Source organism: Notamacropus eugenii, chromosome 1, assembly GCF_028372415.1.
Source record: "Notamacropus eugenii isolate mMacEug1 chromosome 1, mMacEug1.pri_v2, whole genome shotgun sequence".
NCBI classification, from domain to species: Eukaryota; Metazoa; Chordata; class Mammalia; order Diprotodontia; family Macropodidae; genus Notamacropus; species Notamacropus eugenii.
Window position 1 is genome coordinate 647,304,238 of NC_092872.1, and position 25,340 is coordinate 647,329,577.

The 25,340-nt window shown below is 36.0% G+C and overlaps 2 protein-coding genes across 5 annotated transcripts in view; one reads left to right on the forward strand and one right to left on the reverse strand.

The window, feature by feature from the left end:
• The window catches only part of FANCL (FA complementation group L), an 85,678-nt gene extending 73,655 nt beyond the window's left edge, over nt 1–12,023 (forward strand). For both annotated transcript variants that reach the window (XM_072635505.1, XM_072635506.1), the window contains exons 8-14: nt 2,557–2,707; nt 6,259–6,342; nt 6,665–6,710; nt 6,839–6,920; nt 7,737–7,853; nt 10,840–10,911; nt 11,412–12,023. In XM_072635505.1, coding sequence (XP_072491606.1) covers nt 2,557–2,707; nt 6,259–6,342; nt 6,665–6,710; nt 6,839–6,920; nt 7,737–7,853; nt 10,840–10,911; nt 11,412–11,447 — 588 coding nt within the window. In that variant the 3' untranslated portion in view covers nt 11,448–12,023. The remainder of the gene's footprint in view (nt 1–2,556; nt 2,708–6,258; nt 6,343–6,664; nt 6,711–6,838; nt 6,921–7,736; nt 7,854–10,839; nt 10,912–11,411) is intronic.
• The window catches only part of VRK2 (VRK serine/threonine kinase 2), an 88,177-nt gene continuing 74,180 nt past the window's right edge, over nt 11,344–25,340 (reverse strand). For 2 of the 3 annotated variants that reach the window (XM_072635501.1, XM_072635502.1), the window contains exons 11-13: nt 22,454–22,638; nt 14,549–14,701; nt 11,344–11,874 (exon numbers count right to left, since the gene is read on the reverse strand). In XM_072635501.1, the coding sequence (XP_072491602.1) occupies nt 11,524–11,874; nt 14,549–14,701; nt 22,454–22,638 (689 nt within the window). In that variant the 3' untranslated portion in view covers nt 11,344–11,523. Of the gene's footprint in view, nt 11,875–14,366; nt 14,465–14,548; nt 14,702–22,453; nt 22,639–25,340 lie in introns of all 3 variants that reach the window. The other variant, XM_072635504.1, reaches the window with a different exon arrangement.

The following is a 25,340-nucleotide window of genomic DNA, read 5'->3' on the forward strand; positions in this document are numbered from 1 at the left end:
TGGTTAATTGATTCTTCGAGGCAATAAAGAAGCCCTGAAGTTCAAGTAAGGGAATGGCATGGTCAGGTTGACACCAAAGGAAAATAACTGCCAGTTTTGTGAAAGATGGACTTCAATGGGGAGAGACCTGAAGATGGGAGACCACTTTACAGACTGATGCAGTAATTCAGATGAGATGGCCTAGGTAGTGGCAATGTGAGTAGACAGAAGTTGGATATAAAATAGAAGAAGCTTGGATATGAGAGATGTTTTAGATGTAGAAATGGCAGGTTCGGGCAGTGATTTGGTTATGTGGGATAAGGTAGAATGAGGAGTTAAGGAGAACATCAAAGTTAAGAACATCAGAGAGTAGAAGAATTGGTGGTACCTTTAACAAAAATAAGAAAGGTTAGAAGAGGGGTGGGTTTGGTAGGAAAGATGAACTCTGTTCTGAACATGGTGAGTTTGAGGTATCTTCAGGATATCAGGTCTGAAAATGTCTAATAAGGAAATTGGTGATGTAATATTAAGTTCAAGGGAGCAACTACACCTGGCTGTATAGAACTGTAAGTTGTCTGCATAGAGATCATAATTAAACCCAAGGGAGCTGATGGAATCACCAAGAGAAAGAAGAGGATCCAGGACAGAACTTTAGAAAAGGTCTACAATTATGAGGTGTATTATGGATAATGAGCCAGCCAAGGAGACTAAGGACTGATTGATTAAGTGAGGTAGTAGGAGAAGTAAGAGAGAATAGTGACATGAAAAGTATGAGAGGAAAGAGTATCTAGGTGGACATGATGGTTAACAGTACCAAGAAATGACCAGAATTATAGTTCATAATTATTTTAAACTTATTAAATTTAATTAATATGACAAATGAAGCCAAATAATACCTGATTTGTATACATAGCATAATTATGTTTGTATTATGAAAAAACCATCAAAAAATCCAGTTTTAGAATCTGTGAATTGAAGTGACATGTAAATATCTAGGAAAAAAAATAAGGAACACTTTTGCCGTCAAAATTTCCTAATTACTCTACAAAAATACCAATGGGTTGCACATAGATTTATGTAACAATCATATTGTTTCAAGGACCTAACTGGACTGACTTTGGGAACCAAGGGATCTTCCTACAGAATATAACTTTGATCCCTGCTCTGACATCTTGTTCTGCCATATTAGGGAAGTTTGGGAGCTGATACTAGGAAAGAGAACATCATAATAACTAGCATTGATGTAGCCCTTTAAATTTTGCAGAGCACCTTAAAAGTAATTCATTTTATCCTCACAACAATCATGGAAATCAATTGCTGTTATTATTCCTGTTTTACAGATGAGGAAACTGAGGCAAACAGAGTTTAAGTGACTTGTGCAATGTCATATTAATGGAAGAGGGACTACCAAAGGTTATAGAGGAAGTTTTCCTCTTTGATGTACTTGAAAAGCTTGGGAAGCATAAAGTTGACGACTTGATTTACTGTGCTGCCTGTTGCGTTCATCAGAAATGTACTTCTTTGGGGGCTCCAAAACGAGCCATCTCTTTATGTTATGTTACGTTATATCTACTGTATTACGTTTTATCAGACCAGATTATGTGTATGTTTTTGAAACAGTAAATAAATCTTTTATATAAATGGTTTTCTAAGTAAAAGCTTTGAGTTTTTCCTTGTAAGTAGATTTGATTGAAAAATGACCTACCCATTTGCATCCTTTCCCAAAAGAAACTGTATCCTGCTGTTCACTATTCCGTCAAAAACAAAAACTTTCATATAATAATTAACTCCACTGAACATACTTTATGATTTTTTTTAATAATAACTTTAGGAGGAACTCCTAACTTGCTACATTTTTTTCCTTTAAAATAGTATTTTCAATCATTGAAAAAAGTGATACTGTACTTTAATTCTCACTTATGGAAAATGTGTTTAAGCAAATTGATAAAATGTTTAATGTCTGAAACACTGAGTTCAAAGAGTGGTTAAAAGTTAAATGTAGAGAAAAATATTGTTTGTAATTACCATTTGAATTCATGAAAGAAATGTAAAATTCTTCCTATACTTTTGCTTCAGTGAAGTGCATAACAAAGTTATATACTAATGGCATTTAAAGCCGATCTAGTTTAATCAAATTACAACTAGCACTTCATTTGATTTGGTAACTACAGCTAGAAGAAAATTACAAAAAATTATTTCATGCTGGAATTGTATGAAAAGCATCCTTAAGATATAGCTTAATAAGAACATGAAACAGTGAGTACATATATGTAATCTATGTAGTTTAGTCATTACCATTCTGTATATACTAGTAATGGCCAAAGTATATGCTTTTAGAAGAATCGTTCTTATCCTAAAATTTGTAGATACATTTTCAACTAAAAAAAAAAAAAAGAATCTAGAACAAACAGGTACTTAAGTAAGAGTGGGGAGAAAATAAACTGATATTGGCCAACCACAAAAAACTTAAGCTGGAAATGAAATCTTAAAAATTTGTGACTTGCTCCATTTTAAGGCAAAGAAGTCATCCTCCTTTAGTAGAATATCATGACTAATTCAACCTTCATCTTCCCACAGAGTTCACTGACAAACATTCATAGCCAGTTTTTGGCAGCATTAGAATCACTAAAGGCATTCTGGGATGTCATGGATGAGATTGATCAGAAGACTTGGATTATTGAGCCAGAAAAACCCACACGGAGTGCAACTATGAGAAGAATTGCAATAGGTAAACAGAAAACAACAATTAAAAATTACTTTTTAAAAAAAGTGGCTGATTTTGTTTTGTTTAAGAAAAAAAACCAAAAAGGTATTTATTCAATTTTTAGCTGACTTCTTTGTATACTGCTAATATACATATATGGTTGAATATTAAAAGGAAGGTAAAGTACAAATTGGGTGCAGGTAGGGGGTGCAATGGATTTGACAAAATATTGCTGTAGTAAAGATTTCCTAATATTTCCCTTATAAAATTCCAATCTCAAGATATCCTTACTCTGGAAATGAATTGGTTGGTGAACCCAACTGAATGAGGGCAGCCAGGTAGTGTGGTTGATAGAGTGCTGACCCAGGCGTCAGGAAGACATCTTCCTGTGTTCAAATCTGCCCTCAAATACTTACTGTGTGAGCCTGGGCCAGTCACTTCACCCTGTTTTCCTATCTCAGTTTCCTCATCTGTAAAATGAGTTGGAGAAGGAAATAGCAAACCAGTTCACCATCTTTACCAAGAAAACCCCCACTGGGGTTGAGAAGAGTCAGATATGATTGAAAAATGACTGAATAACAATAGAAAGTACAAATTATTTTAGACATTTTATATGCCAGAATAATTTTGACAACTGTCATGTGTGAAAAATACAAATATTATGCAAGAAAATTCTATGTAGATATCTCCTATACTATGTAGTATCTCCTTATAGTATTTAGGATGTAGAGAATCCTTTGGAGGTACTAGGAGCTTAACTGAAGTGATTTGACCCAGGTTACAAAGCCAGTACATATTAGAAGCAAAACTAAAGCTTAGGCCTTCTTAACTCAGAGGCAGGTGCCACACAGGTAATTCTGAAGACTAACTTGTAAAACATTGCCTTTTGGCTTTGGTAAAGGGAATTCCCCACACCAATGAAACAAAGGGTCTGGACTTCCAAAATAGTATATGAAATACTAGAAAAATTGTACAAAATTGTGTAAAGCCTCAGAGTTTGAAGAAGCTTTTGTATTTACACTGTCACTTAGAAACAAAATTTTTATCATTAATGTTGAAATACGTAAGTGCTTAATAAATGCTTGCTAGTTGGGTGAAATATGAAAATCTAGATTTATTAGATTTGCAGTGAAGTCAGTTAGTCGATAAATATTCTACTTTGGAAAGGCTTCACTATATAATTCTTTTATTAAGATTCCCCATAGCACCTAAAATGATTTATTTACAATGAAAATTACTAGTGATATGCATCTATAGTATAAAGCAAATCAGACGTAGATATGGCCACCCTTGCTACTTCCTGCTAAGTTTCCACATAATTTATTTGCTCCCCCCATTGTAGCTTTGCTGGCTGGTGCTTAGTTCTTGTTAGAAATGGAGAGTAAGTATGCAGCAACTCTGGAGTTGGCTGCGGGGAGACCTGCCGTAACAGAATGCCATATTCAGGGGGGTGAAGGTGTATGTGTGTGTGTATCAGGCGTATGTGTGTACGTCAGGTGTGTACCATGATACCATGTGTACCAGAGCTTTACTTCTGTTCTGTTCCCCATCTCCTTGTAAAAAGATATGCCATACATTTTGTTATTTCTAGATAATGATTGAGACCAATAAATAGCTCACTTTATACTTAGTGTCTTTTATGAAATACTGAATATATACTTGCCCCACCATTTTATTTTAGAGGAGAGGGTAATTTTGGTTTTGATGAGTAACATCGTAAACACTTAATAAATGCTTGTTGACTGGAAAATCTGTATTTTGGACTACAGTTCACATAGGGCAATTGTATCTTTTTCTTTCTAATAATGATTCACAACACAATGGGGATGATTTTGAGCTGTGAATCATTTCTAAAGTGCCCAAGGATTACAGTAGTTTCTACCAAGGCATTGTGGATTATATACAAAACAGCTAAATATTCCACTATGCTTGGGTAGAAAACGCTATTTCCCAGGGCTATTCTGTACATAATATTTCTTGTTTTATAGCTTCAAAAAGCCTAGAGGTGTCTAAATATGAAATAATAAACCAAACTAAGATATATTGGGACAATTGTCAGATAATAATAATGAAAGGATTTTCTTCAGAGGTATTCAATAAGTAGCTGTCCTTATATTTTATTTTCTTCTCATTTCCCTATCTTATTTTATTTCTTTTGCTTCCAGTGATTGTACAGGTAGATATGGATTGGTTTTTCACTTCTCCTTAATTTATTAGATTAATACATCCTTTCCTTTTTTTTTAGAATTATACTTTAAAATTCACTTTAAAAAATTTTGAGTTGTAGTTTCTCTCCCTCCCTCCAGTCTCTATCCCATCTTTGAGAAGGCAAGAGATATAAATAGGCAAGTTATACAAATACATCCTTTCTACATTTTCACTCTATCTCCTTTCATGCTTTAGGTACCAATTGGTCTTCCTTTGTGATACACCTACCTATAATCCACTGCCACCCTTCTTCCAAGGGCCAAGTATTCAGCCAGTTGACTGAAAACCAAGTTACCTTGGCTCCTGCCTAGGCAGGTTAAGGCATTGGGATTGATCAGTTCACAAACAGCTCTTTTATTCAGAATTTGAAATAAATTAATTTCTTAAAGATCTGGGTTTTTTTTTAAATGTCTATTTGGATTTTAATGGGTTTTTTTCTTTAAATCAAGAGTTCTCATTTTTCTCTGTCAGAGCTGATTGCTTCCTTTTATCATGTTTCAAATATTATTTTCAGAATAACCTCAACAAGAAACTTTTATAAGATATAAAACTGTATTTCCATGTTGATATAAGCTGAAAGTAAAATTGCCCTTGAACTGAGTAAACAACTTATACAGTTCATTCCAAACAACTGTTAAATTAATGACATTTTTGAACTACAGTATTAATAATGACTAGAAAAATCAGTGGTTAATACATTACTAAAGTTGTCTTAGGGAAACTTGAATAATAGATTATTTTTTTGTTGTTTTTCCAGTGTAGATAATTTCTGTTTAAATGGGCTTCATTTTTATGAATAGAATCTTGCCTTTAGTGAATCTCTTTTCACTTAAAAGGAACTGCCTCCCACCTAAGGACAGTTCAGTCAGTATTTGCACAAACCACTCATAAAGCTTGACCATATCCTGAATATCGTAAGGACTTTTAAAATGTGCAGATGGCAGTGGTCACCATTTACTTCACATCAATTCCTCTAGCATCTGATGCATGTGGTTTTATGAAACAGAAACTTCCTTAAAGGGGCACTAAAAACTCAGTGCTGTCATTTCTTAACTTTCTCATTGTGAGCTGATTTGTGGTAGCACTATATAGATCTTGAAGATTTTGTCGTAATTCAAATAAGACATTTTATTTGTGCAAACATCATCTTTAGAACAGTAATATGCCTGTTCCTTTTATTAGAGTCTTCTTAGCACTGTTCAATAAATTGGAATTCCACTTTGAATAATAATTTTGATCTCCTTAACCCCATTTAAGAAACTGAAATTCTCTCTCCCCCTCCTCCCTTTTCTCTCTTCTCCCAGAGCTGTAATTTTTTTTATATTATTTCCATGATCTTTAATTGATATCTTCTTCTTACATTGTAGGAAATAATGTTTCAATAAATATAGATGTAGACCCCAGGCATCCCACAATGCTTCCTGAATGTTTCTTTCTTGGTGCTGATCATGGTATGACAGTTTTATTTTTTAATTTTAACTAATTGTTGTTTAAAATAGACTCAATCTTTGTAGCCTTTGTTACTATTAAAAATGTTTTTTGCTTTTGCTTCAAATAGCATTATAGTTAATTGTATTAATTTTAAAGTAATATATAGTAATATATTTCTCCTTTGTTTTCTGTGTACATATCAGCAATTTGAATTATATCTAATAGTAATGATTATCAATGAAAATAATTGTTTTGGACTTTCTAACCATATAGTTTAAAAGCAAGCACTCAAATGTGTGAAAAGGAAGAAAAACTGATATGTTGAATTTTTTTTCCCTCAAGTGGTAAAACCCCTAGGAATTAAGCTGAGCAAGAATATACATATGTGGTAAGTTTGGGAGAAAACAATTTTAATTCTTTTTTCTGTGTTCAAGGCCTGATCTTCTAAATGCAATTTTTTAAAAGATTATTGAATTGAGAGTTAATGGATAAAATATTTTTACTTTTTATTTTTAGGGATTCAGAAAATAGCCTATTACAAAATTTGAAAAATGTTTTAGAAATTGAATTTCCGGAACGCACCATCCTGGAAAAATCTGTAAGTTATTCAGAAATAATACACTGTCCTAAAGAGAGTGACCTAATGAAAGTCAAATGATCTCCTTATATCTAACAGAAAGAAGCTGAAAAGGGAAGTAATTGGCAGAATATTATAACAAAGATTTCTGAACTGCAAGCAACAGTTGCATCAAAGAACTTGTTAACCTTTGATTGGTGGTTCTAAGTGTACTTTTTTTCATGGTCCTCATAGCAGTAAGGTGATTAATGACAGACATCATTATTATTAAAAGGGGGGGGGGGGCGGAAGGTTCAGAGTAGCTAATGAGGTATTTGTTGTTCTACACTATTCTCATGTGGATGACTGAAATAAAGTTCTAATTAGCTAGTAGAATTGCTTATGATGGTAGTGGTACAGCTTTTTCAATCTTAGCTATCCTATATCATACAAATAATCTTAAAGTTGATTTTTCAACAAAGTTGTTATTTTTTTAAGTTAGTTATATAATTACAAAATTCTAGAACTACTAATTCCAAGCTCCAGCCTTTACATATTACAGTGACATTTTGGCTGTTCTTTTTCAATATAATATGGGAAAATAATTCAAAGGTCCAAGCTTCATGCTAACCAAGAAAATAATCCTTTAGAGCATATTTATTGTGCCAGTATTATTAACTGAATAAGGAACTATTCCCTAACAAATATTGTTGGAATATACATAGTAATGATACTATCAAATGTAAATGATGCTTATTTACCTTAAAAAATTACTAAGTATTATTTTAAACTGCCCCACATCATTTTGCTATTTTAAACAAGGGAGTATGGAAATTAAATCACAGTTTTCATTTGAAGGATTTCACAATGGATTGTGGAATTTGTTATGCTTATCGCCTGGAAGGTGTCATCCCAGATCAAGTGTGTGATAATTCCCAGTGTGGACAGCCTTTCCATCAGACCTGCTTATATGAGGTAAACTGATGCTTAGAGTTCACCTTTAAGGTACATGAATAATATGAGGAACTGATTCTGTAGGTCATCCAAAATCTCAAGTCATGGCGTCTTCCACTTTCCATCTGCCCTTTTACCAAACCCACTGATGAGCACAAGGTATGTGATCATCTCTTCCCCCTTGTAAAGCTTCATGGTGCTTTCTATCTATTGTACTTTCTCACTGTGTATTGCATTAGAATTTGTTTTCTACCTGCAAGCCTTATTTCCTGTATTAGACTGTAATTGCTGATAGGGCAGGAAAGTCAACTACTTTACACTGTCCTGGTTTTGGATACAGTGGATACTCAATTACTTGATGAGTGGAAAATGTATTTGCTTTTATTTCATTTCTATTCTCTTTGGGAACACAGATAGTAATTAGTAATTCCATGTAAAAATTCATTTTAGGAAACCCTTTCTAGAGAATATTCTCCTGAGACATCAACCATTATTTTTCAACTCCTAGAGCAAATCATTGTGTCCAATTCTCCTTTCACGAACTCTTGCTGGCTTTAGACCCACTAGATTTAAAGTTATCCATAGTTTCTTAACTGCCAAATCCAATGGCCTTTTCTCAACCCTTGCCTTCAAAGGCATGTAGCCTTTGAGGCCACTGGCCACTCTCCCTGAATACTCTCTCCTTTCTGAATTCCCTCTTGGTTCCTCTTTTACCTGTCCACTGCTTCTCAGGCTCTTGTGATGGCTAACTATCCAAATCATGCCCCAACTAAAGGGGCACGCCCAAGGACCCAAAGACACTGGATCCTCTTATCTCTATACATTTTCTCACTAGGTGACCTCATCAGCTCTCATGGGTTTAATTATCTCCCACCAGAAGACTTCCAGTTCTGTATATCTGACCCTTGTCCAGCTGCCTAGTTAACATTTCAAAATAGATGTCCCGTGAGAACCTCAAACTTAAGCATGTCCAAAATCAAACTCATTATCTTTCACTAAAAACCTGCCTCTTTGCAGTTCAGGGGACTATTCATTATTCTAGTAATAATAGCTAGCATAGCACTTTATGGTTTAGTTATATACATAGATGTGTGTGTATAAATATAGATGTATATATCTTTATAGTTTGCAAAGTGCTATATGTCTATATATAAAACTATAAAATGCTATGTAACTATTTTTATATATCATATATGATATATATACCTATGTATATCATATATCATACCTGTGTATATCATCTTGTTTTATTTGCACAATCCTGACAGTAGTTACTGTTATCCCCATTTCACAGATGAAGAAACTGAAGAAGAAATTAAGATCACACAGCTTGTAAGTGTCAGAGGCAGGAGTCAAATTCACTTTTTCCTGACTCAAAGTCTGGCTCTCCAATCATATCACCTAGTTATGTCTAGCTGCTTCCAGCTACTCAGGCTTACAAATTCTTTATCCTTGACTCCTTACTGTCCCACATCTCACATGTTCAGTCATTTGCCAAATCTTATCATTTCTCCCTCCATATCTTTTGAGCTCCCCACCTCAAGTCCCTCCCCCACTGTAGTCAGTCCTTCTCCCAGACTTTCCTAAAGCACAGATCTAATCAAATCACTCTCCTAACTCAGTAAATTCCACTAGCCTCCTCTGGCCTTTAGGCCACTTCATACCCTGGCTCCATTTGGATTCATAGCCCAGTCAGACTGACTTTCTTTTGCTCACACATGGCCTTCTATTTCCCCATCTCTGCACCCTACTTCTACACTACACTCCCTTCTCACCTACATTTTGTAGATTCTCTCATTTTCTTCAAATACATCTTTCCACATGAACTCTACTTTTCCTTCCCCCCCCATTACCTGTTATTTGTTTTATAAGTACAGATACAGATAGACATATATCCGTTTTGTTTCTCCAAACTTAACGTAAGGTCCTTAAGAATAAAGACTTTCATTTTGTCTTTGTATTCCCACCACTGAGCATAGTGCTTGGCACATAGTAGGCACTTTAAATTGTTTACTTGTTGATTGAGTGAGAAACTAGATAATTAAAGAAGATATTTGATTCCCGAGGAGTTGAGTCAGTGGCACATTGAAGACTTGCTTCAGTAACACAGCCTACTATTGTAAAGAACTCATTAGGAAATATGATCAGTCCGTTCTATGTGCAAGTCAGTGTTACTTTTGGACTAAGTCCGTTTCAGTTCAGCAGACATTAAATGCTTACTCAATGCCAGGTGCTTTGCTAGATGCAGTGGCTTCAGATATAAAAACAAAGCAGTTCCTGCCCTTGAGGAGCTTAAAATCTACTAAGGGAAATTGGCAGGTGCATGGAAAAGGAAGTGCCAAGTAATTTGAGTAGGGAAAAACACTTAACTTGAGGGAATCATTTGAGGAGGGAAAAACACTTAACTTGAGGGAATCAAATGGCTCCCAGAGAAAGTAAAAACCAAATCTGGACTTTAAGGAATCTAAGGATTCTAAAAGGCAGAGGTGAAAAGGGAAGGTGTCCAGATATGGGATACAGCCTATGAAAAGGCAGGGACATAGGAGATGGCATATCCAGTTTAGGGAATAGCTAATAATCAAAGAATATTTTTTGTTTTTTACCATGAAACCTATGCTGAGGTGTTGGCATTTCTGTAACTCCGGCAAGACCACTGTTCTTAAACCAATTTACTAAGTATTGCATATTGTACAAAAGCGATTCTGAAACTTATGTCATTCCTTTACCAAAGTAAGTATAGAATGACAAAGTGTGAACTTTCGATCTCCAGACAGTATAAGAAAACTATTAAAAATGTGCTCCTGATGTGTTTGCTTTCCAAAGTAAATCATTACAACTGAAAATGTTCATATGCCGAAATAGAATATCTCAATTCCTTACAAAGGGGAAGAAAAATTTTATTTTTGGCTATTTTGAATATTGGCCTTGTTGCTCTAGAATTGATTATAATCTATAATCTCTCTCTCTCTTTCTCTCTGTCTCTCTTTACCCCGCCCCATCTTTATAGTGGTTGAGAGGTCTACTGACGAGCAGACAGAGTTTTAACATCATCTTTGGTGAATGCCCATACTGTAGTAAGGTAAGTGTAAATATCCTTAACTGTAGCTAGCTGAATAAAACATTAAAATAATGTCAGTTAAAGAACACTGGAACCGCTTTTCAAATGTTTTCCAAGTTGACTTTTCTATAAAATGAATTACCTATCACCAGTTTTAAATTTACATATTGGTACTTTGAGAAATTATAACAACTTTAATTACAGTTTTCATCAATAAAACTCAAGCCCACAGTAGTTTGCAGAGCTTTAGTCATGGGAGTCATGATTGAGATACCTAACAGCTATTAAATCATGGTAGTCATTTAATTTTTGTGAGCCTCAGTTTCCAAATCTATAAAATGGGGTACAATAATACAGCTTCTCTTCTTCCATGGTTTTTGGGAAGAAAGTGCTTTATAACCTGTAAAACATTTTGCAAATGTGAATTGTTTTTCAAAATATAACATTACACCATTTCTATGATTCAGAGGTTTTATTTTTGCAAGTTCTATGTATTTAAAAAGTATTCTCTCTCTTCCAAGCCAATTACATTGAAAATGTCTGGAAGGAAACCCTAAAACAAGAACTTGAAACATTTCTTTAGTAAAGAAGACAAAATTAAGAAGATAACCAGAAGGAATTTAGTGGATGTCTTCAAAGAAAATACAAAGAAAGAACTACTAAAATTAAAAGAAAAAATATGGTTAAGCTGTAATGATACACATCTGCCTTGGTCTCTTCACTGAGTGTAAGCTGGGAAATAGTGGACCAAAACCCTGTACTCTCATAATTTTTTAAGTCCATAGCCCTAGCATTGAGGTGAGTGTGCCTTTCATGTGTATAAGAAGATGGAAGCTGCCTGGATATACCTGGACTAGGAAAATCTTGATTCGGTCCATGAAATGAGTTTGAAAAATGCTCATAGCTGGTTTTATTGGGGAGTCTTTTTACTCCTGATAGAAATTCTTGATGATGCTGATGTTTCTGTCTTCTCATTGTGCTTTCCTATGAAAGAGTAAATACATATTTAGTTATATACTTATACTAATACTAAACAAATAATTATACAGGAAGTTCTTATTTTGATGACTTTTAAAATTTTTGCCCAAAACTCTCTGAATAAAGATATAAAGAATTTAGAGGGAGAAAAAAAATGTGTTTTCTGGCTTTTTTTATATCCTAAATTTTTCTGTTAAAGGTTTCAACATGGGGAATATACTTAACACAGAACTTAAAATTAATATGTGTAGGTATTTTGTGGACATCAATACTAGATACCATTCTGTACAGTTTAATTTTTATATTGGAATGATTTACACTTAATCATACATAAAAGCCTCTAAAATTTTGATCTTAAAAAAAAAACATTTAAGCAATTATCTTTTACTTACATTTCCTAGTTTAGGTTATAATTCAGATGTTTTGGGTTGTTATTAAAAAGGCTTACCTGCATATTTTCTCACCATTGGAGTCACAGTCAACCCACTATAGCCTGACCACTAAACTTAACACTAATTTTTCTAATAGATTTTTCAAGCCAAGGACCACTCTAGTTGGCTCTTCATCTGATTAGATACAGCAGTTCTCCAAGAACTGTTACTTCCAACTCTATGAATATAATATAACTAATGCATTTTAAAGAGGTTGTGATTTATATCAGAATAGGAATTCATGATCACACTAATAGATACTTAAAATATTTTCATTCTTATTTTGGTAAAGATAATAATAGGTGGGGGAAAAGTCACTCTGAAGGGCTAAAATTCCATGTTCCTTCCCAAAGTGGGGAAAATACTTCTAATTAAGAAGCATATAATGTATCTACATACCAGTATATTACCTTCACCTGCATTTATACTAAATTTTGCATTCAGTTATACCGTGTCAACAAAGTAAGGAAATTGCCATTTTGATTCACTTAATAATTTTATTTTAAAATACATCTCATTGCTATCTTTTGCTTTTACACCTAAGATTTTTCAAAGCAGACATATCTAATAAAAATGATAGCAGTTAACATTTGATAGTGCTTTACATACGTATTCATTTGACAATAAGAAACAAGCATAATTAAAAGTTCTCTTTTTGAACTTGATGTAGGTGTGTATCTGCATTGAATAATACGAAGTATATATATTAATTAACTTTACAATCACAATGGGAAATTTAATAATAGATTCGGGGATGCATTTAAAGCCAACTTCCTTTGGACAATGACCCTAAAAACCAAGTTTTCTTCTTCACTTTTCTGCCCTGGCGTACCAGTCATCATGCAACTTATAAGTAAAGATCAGACAACAAGACCTACTCCTTCCATTTCTCCCAATGTTCACATTTCACTAAAACAGTGAGTACTGTTGCCTTCTCAGGTGTGCAGTACCACTCAATAATTTTATTCACAGTAAAGAGCAAAATGAGAAATGCCAAAAACAAATTCACTTTAATAGCAATAATAACAATAGTATTTATATAGTACCTACTATGTACCAGGTAACCGGGCTAAGCACACAAATATCATCTCATTCATTCCTCACAACAACCCATTTTACAGTTGGGAAAACTGAGGCAGGTTTTTAAGTGACTTGCCCAGGGCTGGGTCATACAGCTAGTAAAGACTGAGGCTGTATTCTAATTCTGTATTACTTAAGGCCCAGCTCTCTATCCATTATTTTTACTGGATCCCTGTATTACTGTACCAATTGTAAAGAGCAACAGGAAGACCCTAAAGCAGGGGTCCTGGATTCTCATAACTTGGCTGGCTTCCCTACCAAAAACTCTAGAATCAAAATAAATTCTTTAGCAACACTAGAGAGCAGTGTCTGAAAGGCAGCAAAATCACACCAAGCACAATCCAGGGATGGTTAGGAAAACACACACTTGAGAGCTACATCTGTGAACACTAGGGACATTCTCTGCCATGCTGGTTAAAGGCAAAAACAATAAAAGCAGTGATTTGACAAGCCAAAAATGCACTGGGGGGGTGAGGTAGGGGAACAGAACAGCAGTAACTAGAAATCATCAGATGCTCCTGCTTTCAGTGAGTTATCTTTTCTTACATATAAACAGTCACAGCTCAGAACCAACAGTCACACACTAAGAAGAGTTTGAGGAAATTACCATTTTGTTCAGTGCAGACACCCACCTGTGTGAACAAGTTCATAAAGACCTCATTTTCATTTTGCCTTTTCTTACTGTCCAGAAGGGTTACTAATAGATGTTATGTGTCTGAACCAGTCACCTGCTGAAGGGTGAAAAGTCAAACACCCACCAGCACGGTAAGTCTGTAAGTCATTCATCAGTGCAAAATGCAGCTCTGTTGACAAGGCTGCAACCTAGCTGCATGTGATTACAAGGGTCAATTCTGGGAGATACTAATTCCAGAGTACAGGCTACGTCGGAGTATTTCTAACAGTTCGTAAGCTAAAAAAATAAAGTGCATTTCATTATATTCTTGGGATAATGAAAGAAAACAGCACTTGGAAACAATATGTACTCACTCTGATCTTTCCTCTGTGATAACCAGTGTCAGCTGCTTTGATTAGATCAGCTGGATATTTTTCTGTCTCTTATTTAACAAAGCCACACAACCTCGGCTCTTGGGAGAAAATAAAATGTCTTTATTCCCAAAGGGCATATTCTAATGAAACATTAAGGGAAAAACAAAACAAAAACCTCTTACCTGAGCTGTTTTGCTTTTAATCAATCCAGCCAGCTTCTCCTCTTTTTGTACCTGTCTCCGGGTTACATGAGACTCAGCACTTCTCTCATCTTTTGACTTGCTTTGAACTTGGTTGACTTGTTTTGTGATAGGCTTTGGTGCAGTAACCTGTTGCTATAAAGTATGTAACAAGTACAATGAAAAAAAACTGTCACATGCAAGAGAAAATGTATTCTGGAGCCCTGAAAATTCTAAATCTGGTAAATTTCTTTTTTCCCCCTCTTTTTTTTTAATGTTTAGCATTTTATTTTTCCCCAGCTAGATGTAAAAACAATTTTTAACACTGATTTTTAAAACTCTGAGTCCCAAATTCTCTCCCTTCCTTCCACCCCAGCACACATCTCCATTGAGGAAGGCAAGCAGTTCAATATAGGTTATACATATGTAGTCATGCAAAACATTTTCATAAGTCATGTTGTGAAAGAAAACAAAGACCAAAAAAAACCTCAAGAAAAATAAAGTTAAAAAAAAGTATGCTTCAATCTGTATTAAGATGCCATAAATCAGTTCTTTCTCTGGGATAGCATTTTTCATCAAGTCCTTCAGAGTTGTCTTGGATCGTTGTATTGCTGAGAATAGCTAAGTCATTCACAACTAAACATCTTACAAAATTGCTGTTACTTTCTACCCAGTACATTTCACTTTGCATCAGCATTCAAGTCATTCAGGTTTTTCTGAGAGCATCCTACTCATCATTTCTTACAGTAAAATAGTATTCCGTCATAATCACATACCACAACTTGTTCAGCCATTCCCCAATTGATGAGCATCCCTTGAATTTCTAATTCTTTACCCACAGAAAAGAGCTGCCATAAATATTTTTGTACGTATGAGTCCTTTACCTTTTTGTGTTTTCTTGGGATGTAGACCTAGTAATGGTATTGCTAGGTCAAAGGGTATGTATGTAGGCCTGGTAAATTTCAAGAACAAAAAATTAAAAGGAGAACATCAATTGGACAGTAAGGAGAAACTGTTGTATCAGGCAGAATCCTGTCTATTCCTCATCAGTAACACAACACCAATTAAAATTAGTGCTGCTATATGCTCTCTTCAAAAGTCATCTCTAAAGATAACTTGCATATTGAAAAAAAGCATTTTTACAGAAAACTGTTTGTCATATTTTAAAGCTGCACATGAATTCATTATTAACCTTTGCTGGGAGTAAATTCAGTTAAGTCTTTGAAATTTAAATTCTTATTAATTAACTACATCTTAGTTTCCTACCTTTGCAGTGAGCCTAATTAATGTGAAAGTCTAAAATGAGATGATGACGACTCCCTTTCACATAGGTGATTGACCTTTTAGCAATATAAATAATAGTTTATATTATCTGCTCTTGAATACCAGGGGGATGCCCTGCAAACTGTGACTAATGCAGGGATGTTAGGTTTTGGGGGTGTTTGATACTCAACATCCTTCAAGCAGGTATTAAAATGGAGGTGGTGCCCCCTGAAATGCACAAATAAAGAGAAAGTAGAAGCATTTCTGCCAAAGTATAAGGCAGAGCAGCAGCTTTAGACCTCAAACAGCTGAGAGAGCAGGGATTAAATAAGGGGCAAGAGATGAGAACATCACAAAGGGGAAATAATGGAGGCACCAGTGCCAAAACAGAGAATGAACTACAATGGCTAGGCAAGCAAAGCTTCAATTTGTAGTCACAGTTTAGCCTCTTTTGCCAAGTGCTTGGTGTTCGCCCCTTCCTCCCCTTTAAAATATGCTGGCATATTGTGTATAGGTCTAAGCTGTCACAACAACATCTTGTATCTTTTTTTTTTTTTTCAGCAGGACCCAGCTTATCACAAGGATGGCATCCCCAAGCCTTTTACTACTTCCACTTTGGAAATGCATTTCCTAATTACTCAGGGGCTATTTATCAATACCACTCCACCCTTTCATACAATTAAAAAAAGATGGTCTACTTCCAAGAAAACAAATGCGCTAAACAAATACATATACCATCACCAGCCCAAAACTCAAGGTTTTCATTATTGTTCCCAGGTCTGGCTCTCCTTAAATGACCTAAGACATTTAAATGTGGGCTTACATTCTCTTGTGAAAGAGAACAACATAGAAAAAAACCTGTGCACCAGTAGTGGGATTTGGGGCACAAACAGTAAAGGATATAACCTTGATAGAGAGCTCCTTTATAAAACCAAGCAGATAGGAAGGGGAAGGGAAAGGAATATGAAAAAAGGATCTACAAAGTTGAAACTGAAAACAGTAAAAGTTTTTCCCAAAAGCTACAGGCCTAATGAATTAACTGCTAGTTAAAAATCCCCACAGGAAACTTCCATATGATCAAGGGAGATACTGTACCTAAAGCGCTTTGTAAACCATTAAAACACATAAGTGTCAGCAGTTCTATATTCAAATATAGTTCAAATGTGGATACTTTTCCATTTCCCAGTTAAAATCTTGTTTAAGAGACCAGCTACTAAAAATACAAGAGGGTTTGACTACATACATTCTTAAAACTATTGGGGAATGATAGTTCAAAAAGATGAGTTTATAACATGGGGTTTAGAATCAGATTTACTACCACCTTGTTCATCAAATTAACCTTGTACTTGTCATTTATGCTGCTTCGCCAAATGTTCTATTTTGTAGTCCTTTAGATCACAAAGTGTATGTTTTAAAGGAATTGTAGGGAAGGGGAGGATGATGCCAGCCTAACGTATGGGAGTATGGTTCCTTCCCCCTCCATTTACTGAGTCCTTTACCCTATGATAATCTCAGATGGTAGTTGCTACCTTCAAGTGGTACCCACAAATCCCATCTACAGTTATCTCTGGTAAGTGGTCACCTAGTCTGTTCTTTAAGACCTTCATAGTAAGGGGGCGGGGGCTGGGAGAAGACTGTCAGAGAATGGACAGCTACCTAAGGCAAACCACCCCACTTTAAAGATAACTCTCCATTGGTAGGAATTTTTCCCTATGGTTTAGCTGAAATCTATTTCTGCAGGGGTGGGGAGTGAAGGGCTACAGAGGGGGATAATCCAGCTGGTCCTAAATAGAGTCTAAAAAAGAACATGGATAACCTGGCTACAAAGAAACTACCAGAATGGGAGACATTGATAAACTACATAGCATCTAGAGAAGACTAGAATGTTGAAGTGGCCTCAGGTCACATGACACAAACACTGACGGAACTGTGGACATGTGACCTAGAGAAGAAAAGACTGATGGGGAATGCAGTATATGCTTTCAAATAAAATATTGGTTTGCTCTCAGAGAGCAGAACTAAGACCAATGAAAGAAAGCTATAGAGATGCAGATTTCAAATAAATGCGAGGGAAAAGTTCCAGATAATTAAAGCTGTCCAAAAGTGAAGTGTGCTGCCTTGAAAGGTCGTGCATAGCCTCCTCCATAGAGGTTTTAAAGAAAAGACTAGATGGCCACCCATCAGGGACTACCGTGTGTTCATCCTTCGTTGCTGAAGAAGACCATGCCATCAGAGAAATGATGACATGACTTGCACTTGACTTTGTTTTGAGTGAGGGAGGGCTGTGCAGGTCACCAGCCTCACTTTCTCTTGAGCCATCTGGGTCCAGTGACCAGATATTCATCAGGATGACTGGAGATGACCCAGGATGAGACAGTTGGGGTTAACTGACTTGCCCAAGGTCACACAGCTAGTGAGTGTCAAGTGTCTGAGGTGAGATTTGAACTCAGATCCTCCCGACTCCTGCACTGGTGCTCTATTCACTGTACCACCTAGCTGCCCTGATGAGACTAGTAGGTACCAGTTGGAGTAGATAACCTCTAAGAGCTGTTACACCTGAGATTTTTGTCATTCTTCACCTGTGTGATTTATCTGTATCCTCTCATTAATTCCTCACAGAGCCTAACTAAAAGATGGATATCTTCCTCTAGGTCACGGGGGTTTTTTGGGGTTTGTTCTTTTTTTTAAGTATCAGAACAGTTTGTTCTCTTGAAAACACTAAACAATTTCTCAAATTCAATCCAATCTTCACTCTTGCTCAATTTTTAGACTTATTCACTGTCCATCTACAGGGCCTATCCAGGATATATGTTAAAACTAATGAACAGACTGCATGATATAATATAATATAACTGCATGATATAATCAGAGCAATTATTACCCACCTGTTTTTTCCTCGTGTGGCTGTAAGCCTGATCTTGAGTGGCTATGGACTCAATAATAAAACTAGCATTTGTATAGTGCTTTAAAATTTGCAAATGCTTTACAAATATCTTATCCTTTTACAGGTAATAGAACTTAGGCAGGTAGAGGTTAAGTGCCTTGTTCAGGGTCACACAGCTAGTGTCTGAAGCTATATGAACTCAGGTCTTCTTGATTCCAGGTCCAGCGCTCTATGCACTGCGCTACCTAGCTGCCTCTGTTAAGGAGGTCATGTTATAATCAAGGAATTGATGTAATCTGCACAAAGTCATTGACAAAAGACAAACAGGATCTCCTAGACTGCTTTGCTGTATATGGAATCCCTCTTTCATTTAGGCGCCTGACCAGAGAGCCTACAAGGCAATAGTAAATACGTTTGCTGAGCAAATGCTTACTTGTTCATGCTTTACTTGATAGTGATAATCAGAAGATGACCAAACAGTTCTTTCTCTGAATCCAGCAAAAAATCTTGCACGACTTTAACATGGGATACATACTTGGCTGAAGGACAGCTATGAAGACTGCATTTTGCTATAAAATTTAATGCTTTTTGATAATCAAAAAACAAATACTGCGGGGTCTTGCATTATCCCCACCCTTAGGTCAATTGAGTGTTTGTGGTCTACCATGTACAATCAGCAAAGCCTCTCTATCCACTTCTGACCAGTTGGTGACTTTACTCAAAATATGCAGCACTATTTGGAATTTCCAGGTGTGTTATTAATTCTGGATAACTGAGAACAGACTTCTTCACTTTTCCCTTTCAGGAACTGGATGCATTTTTTTCCCCGGGATACTCCTTGTGATGGGCTATTTTCTAACCGCTAATTAAAATGTATCATTAAAAAAAAATTTTAAGAAACCAGTAACTCTTCCATATATACTCAGAAGAAAATAGCTTTTTATAACAGACAGATCCACAGACCTTTTTGTCCATTTTTTTTCCTGAAAATTGAGTCATGGGAACCCTTTTGTTTACTTTTTATATTACACACTATGAGCAAAAAAAACAAAAACCTAAGAACAATGAAGCTAAGAGTTTGAAATATACTCCATGCAGAAAACAAAAGTGGTACCATGTAAAGCACAAGGAGAAAATCCTAGATTTTTAGATGTTTTTTTTGTTATACACACTCTCCATCATTGAAAGTTTCCTGTATTCAGTTTACCTCAGTCTCTTATGCTGTCATATTTTTACGGAAATTTTCTAATGTATTTTCTGGAATAGTATGAAAATAGATTCCTTTTGCTTTAGTGTGAGAGGTCTTGCCTTGGAACCAGGAAGATTTAATTCAAATTCTGCCTCTGACATATAATATACATGGTGCTTTATATTGTGTATATATATGCAATATAAAGTGATATATATATCATACACATATATATATCACAAAGTATTATATGCACTAGATCATTTAAGCTTCCCAACTAATCAGACCTGAGTGATACCATATTATTTTCTTCATTTTAGAGATGTGGAAACAGGTTCAGAATGATAAAGTGATATACCCATTGTTAGATGGCCAACGTCAGAAGCAGGATTTGAACCTGGGTTTTTCTAACTCCAAGCCTGGCACTTTATCCATGAGACCATGTGACCTCCTTTGTGGCAGGGCACATTTGTCTCAATGCCACAGATAGCACTCTAAGCTCATTTAGAGAAAACTCTGAGCTGCATCAGGGGAGAGAATTTGCACCCAACAAATCTTCAGGAAAAATGAAAATTAAAAAGTTTAAAATATTAAATAGAATGCTTAGCTGCTTGATGAAAATGCTTATTTAACCGAAATTACTTATGTGAGCATATATATGTATATATATATATATGTGTAATATTTTATACTATAAATCTGATATAAATTTTTATTTAAGAAAAACCCTTAAGAAATACTCTTAAGTTAAAAAAAAAAAATACTTAGTCAACCACTGATTATATATATTTATATGACAGATACTTTTAAAAGCTATATCCAGGCTAACATGACAGTAAATTTTGTTTTTAATGTCTATTATTTAAGACATTGGTTAATTTTCCGATATTCTCATGAGTCAGTGTTTTGTTTTTGCCTCTCACACCTACTAAATGCCCTGAGCTGAAAGAACTAAGGCAAAATATTATTTCAGGTTGAGGTACCTGACAATAAAGAATTTTACACTCTATTCTTTTCCTATAAAAGGGGTTTCATAAAATATAAAAAAAATCCTTTGGACTTTCTTGATAAAAATAAAGATTATGGTGGTATAATCTAAATTTTTATATCAAAGGAGGATATAGATATCACTTTTTATATTAGCGTCTTTTATATTTCAATTAAGTTTACTAAGCTGAAAAACTACAAAAATGAGAAAAAGCTGCTTAAATTAGTGCAGATTAAGTGGTGACCATTATTGTAAGGGAAATGTATGTCAATGAAATAGCTTTTCTGTTTTGTTGCAAAAGTGATAAAAACACAAAAGTCAATAAAACTGTTAAAATAAGTCACAGTAATTACCAAGATCAAAATCCAGTGGCTTTTTATTAAACATGAACTTTTGTTCTGCCTTCTACAATACGTAAATAGTGCTGACAATTGGTTTGTGAGCCACTTGCTACAATAAAACGTAATTGTATCATGAGAGAAAGGTGACAATCAGGAGATCATGAAAAAATTACATATTCTCACTGGTAGTTAATTAGCCATGCAAAACCTCCTCAAACAGATATTCTCTTCTATTAGGAATGATTACTATGCAGGCCTACAGATGTCAATACCACAGTCATTCAAATACTTCTTTCCCTACTAATTGAAGGTTGTAAAGCTCTGGTGCCAAGGTTTTGCTTCCAAAGAGCTAATTTATGACTAGAAGGATATTTTATGTCTTCAGTTGCAGCAGCTACAAAACTCAGCAAATCAGAACCATCTGTGCACTGATACTTGACTCACCATTCATCTAGCAGCCTATCAGTCACATTAGTTTGCATCTTGCATTCTTGGCTCATGTACACTTGTGATGATCCAAAGTTCACAAAAAATATTAAAAATGAATGGCACCCTGACCCTGTCTTATTGCACACGCATCAGAGAAGAAACAGGTCTTTTGCATAAAAGTAGTTTCCCTGAAGGAGCAGAACTGTTTTTTTTGTTGCAGGTTCAGTAATCTCACTAATGGCATCAATCTTAGTCGCTTTTTTTTATTTTTCAAATCTGCCTACCCAAGCTTTCAAGACTGAAAAAAAAAAGTGGGAGAGACAGAGGGTAGGAAGGTAGAACCATAAAAATGATGTCTGTTTTGTTTTCAATATGTCATTCTAGAAAAATCATCATGCAGCACGGCATACAAATAATGTAGAATATCATCACCTCAAAACTGACCAAATTGTTGGAGGAAAACAGAGGCAAGAAAGTGAATTCAATGCTTTGACCAATAAAGGCAACTTTGCCTTTAATCTAGCGATGAGAGGTCAGGTTTTTCTTCAGGATACTAATAATCTAGTTATTTTTTTTCCTATTCCTACTGCTTTCACTTGAGAAACTATGGGTTTATCAAAACTACTTGTGGCAGTTTTCTTCCTTGAGAGATGACATCCTGGAGTTTGGGCCAAATGAGGGGAAACAGGAATCAACAAACCTAATGACCAAGAAATTTCAGGACCAGACTCATTTGGGGACCTAAATCAGTTTCCTATGGCACAAAAGTTTCATAAAAAGGTAATCACCAACTCCTAAGGACCACATTACTTACTTTTTGATCTCTGGAGGAAGCACTTGGACTCCTGGTATATCCAGCAGCGGAAAATTCCAGTAGTCCTTTCTGGAGTATTCCACTTGATTCCAATCCATCCAACAGGATTTTCTTTAGCATTTGATAGTTGGGCTTTTCATCATATGCTAAACCATTGGCACATGCCAAAAACTGGGCAATTTCACCTGAAAGGCATTTTTTTAAAATGTCATTTCTTTCTGTGAAAAATGTTAAATTTCTTTTATAGCTTCAAGTTCTTTGTCACCTATCAGAAAACCCAAATGCCCAAAGACAAATGTTTTCCAGGCTCTCAAAAGTACTGAAATAAAGTGATCTATGTATTAATGGAGTGGGATGGAGCACAGGTTTGAAGTAAAAATGAACGCTTTTTAGTTGCTTATATACTATTCTCACAGACAGAATCCAAATCTGGATTTGATGACTATAATTTTTTAAAAATATAAACATTATAAAGCGATAATGAAGTAGATATATTCAGTAGTTAGGCAAAAAAGTTGCTTTTTTTAAAAAGTAACATCTCTACTCAAGGTTATTTGGCCAGTAGACTGACAGCATTCCTAGGGAAAAGAATCTCAGCAGGTATCAACTGAGGTTCCTACTTAGTGGCTACAATAGTATATTAAGGAATGGCCTTGTGTTCCAGGTTCTCATCCAGGCTTGACACCCTGAAGTTCTGTACATCTGATGAGACCTTTCCATTCACCGTACAATCTTCCTGACTAATGGAGCTGAAGAAAGGGAGGAGTTTCTCAGCTGGTGCAATCTTGCATGCATTGGTTCTGTATTGGGAAGTATCATAAAAAATGCACAGGCAGATGTGAGGTGCACTGAAAGTCAGCTGGTACCCAAGAAATGAGGTGCAACCACAGCTGTGATTCAAGTGGACACACTATTTTTCATTCTTGTTTCAAAGGATCGAGATCTGAAATTTAGGGCATAAGATGCTCTAAGTAAGAGCTTTTAAAAATCAGCATGAAAACGAGTGACTGTGTTGTCCATTTTCAGTGGATCCCAGAAATCCAGAGTTTTGTTTTTGTTCCCTTTAATGATTCTTTACACAAACATATGTGCTCTTCATTCCCTACTTAGATGTTTTCATTCTGTGGCAAGAGCATTCAGGAAAACTGCAGGTGTTGGCAGAAAGGGGTTTCCTACCCCCTACATATCCCCCATCATGCAGGCAGAGGTGGTGATGGTGGTGGTGGTGTGGGAACTACAGGGTCCTTGGCACTCTCCCCTGATCCCTCCTGGCACAAATGGCAGCAGGGAGCTCCCACATGCCAATTCCCCCATTATAGCCCAGTCAGTGACTCTTTGAAAGCATACAGCTCAGGGCTACTCCCTGGGAGCCTATGGCTTAAATTAGTGCCCTTGGTGGCAGTGCAGTTGCATCAAGAACTGTGAAACTACAGCTGACAGCGGTGTGGTCTTTCTGAACTACCCTGGCCACTAGGGCAGCAGCTAGTTGCTGGAAAAACAGTGCCAAGAATGCACCCTCCCCTGACCTTTGCTGTTGAAAAATCAAATTGTTTGACCTATCCTTGGCACTGCTATTGCACCCCCCCCCCCCCGAACTCCCTCATCCACTTAGGTTTTTGGCCCAATTTTTAAGTGACATAACAGGGCAAGGGTTGGTTTTTCCCCCTAGATCAATTTACAAGGTATGATGTTATCTTGCCCGCTGTCAACAAGAACTGTTATCAATCAGCATTTTGAGCTATTATAGCAGGGTAGAGACCATCAATCAGGAAACATTTATTTCGAAATAAAAACAGCATTCTTGCCTTCAAGGATCATGCATTCTACTGAAGTGACAATGAATAATATGACATAACGTCCCTAGTATATTCGAACAGGTGAGGAGTTATGGTGATATGAGGCCTATTTACAGGATAAATAATTCTGCATAAATTTTGTCATCAATCACAGCTTGCTTGTGAGTCATTCTTTTCTATTCCACAATGCCAAGAATTGGCCTCCCTTCTTCCTTTTCCACTACCTCCACCTGTTATTTCCAGTCAGGATTTCCTCTTTCCCTGCCCCCCTAGGAATAAAATCTATTCTTGCATAGAACCTTTGTAAGGTTTTCTGAGGGTTTTTACTGCTTAGTAAAAAGAGTAAAATGGCTCCAGTTTATGCTGACCTCTCCCCCCACCCCCACTTTCCACTTAGATTCTGCAAGGAAAATCAAAGACACACGTAAGAGAGGAAGGTCTCTTGTTCCACAAGAAGAACTGAAAACATCCCTATTTTAGAAGAGGGGAAAGTCATACTCAGTCTATCCCAGACATTCCATTATAAGAACAAAATTCTGGGATAAAGAACTGCCAACTCAATGTCCACATCTGGATGTGTCCTGTAGACAGCTTAAACTCAACATATCAAACAGAAATTACTGTATTTTCCTCAAACTCATTCCCTCTCCAAACTTCCTTCTTTTTGTTGACTACATCACCAACTACCCTTCCACTTGCCAAAGTCTGCAGCCTTGGACTCACCCTTGACTTTTCTCTCTCCATCATCCCCCACCCAATCAGATGCCAAGTTTTGTTGATCCGACCTCCACAATATTTCTTGCATCTGTCTCCTCTCCACTCAGTCTCTATTTCCCCTCCTATCTAGTTCAAGACACTCATTAGCTCTCACCTAGACTATTTTAACAGCCTCCTAATTGGTGTCCCTAATGCTAATCACACCCCACTCCAATTTATCCTCCATATAACTGCTGAACCGAGATTCCTAAAACACACCACCTTGTTAACTTCAACCCAAATATCAATGACTTCCTATTGCTTCTAGGATGAAATACAAAACCTGTTAGGCACCTGAAGTCCTCCCCTCCACGATAAGGCTCCCTCCCATTTAT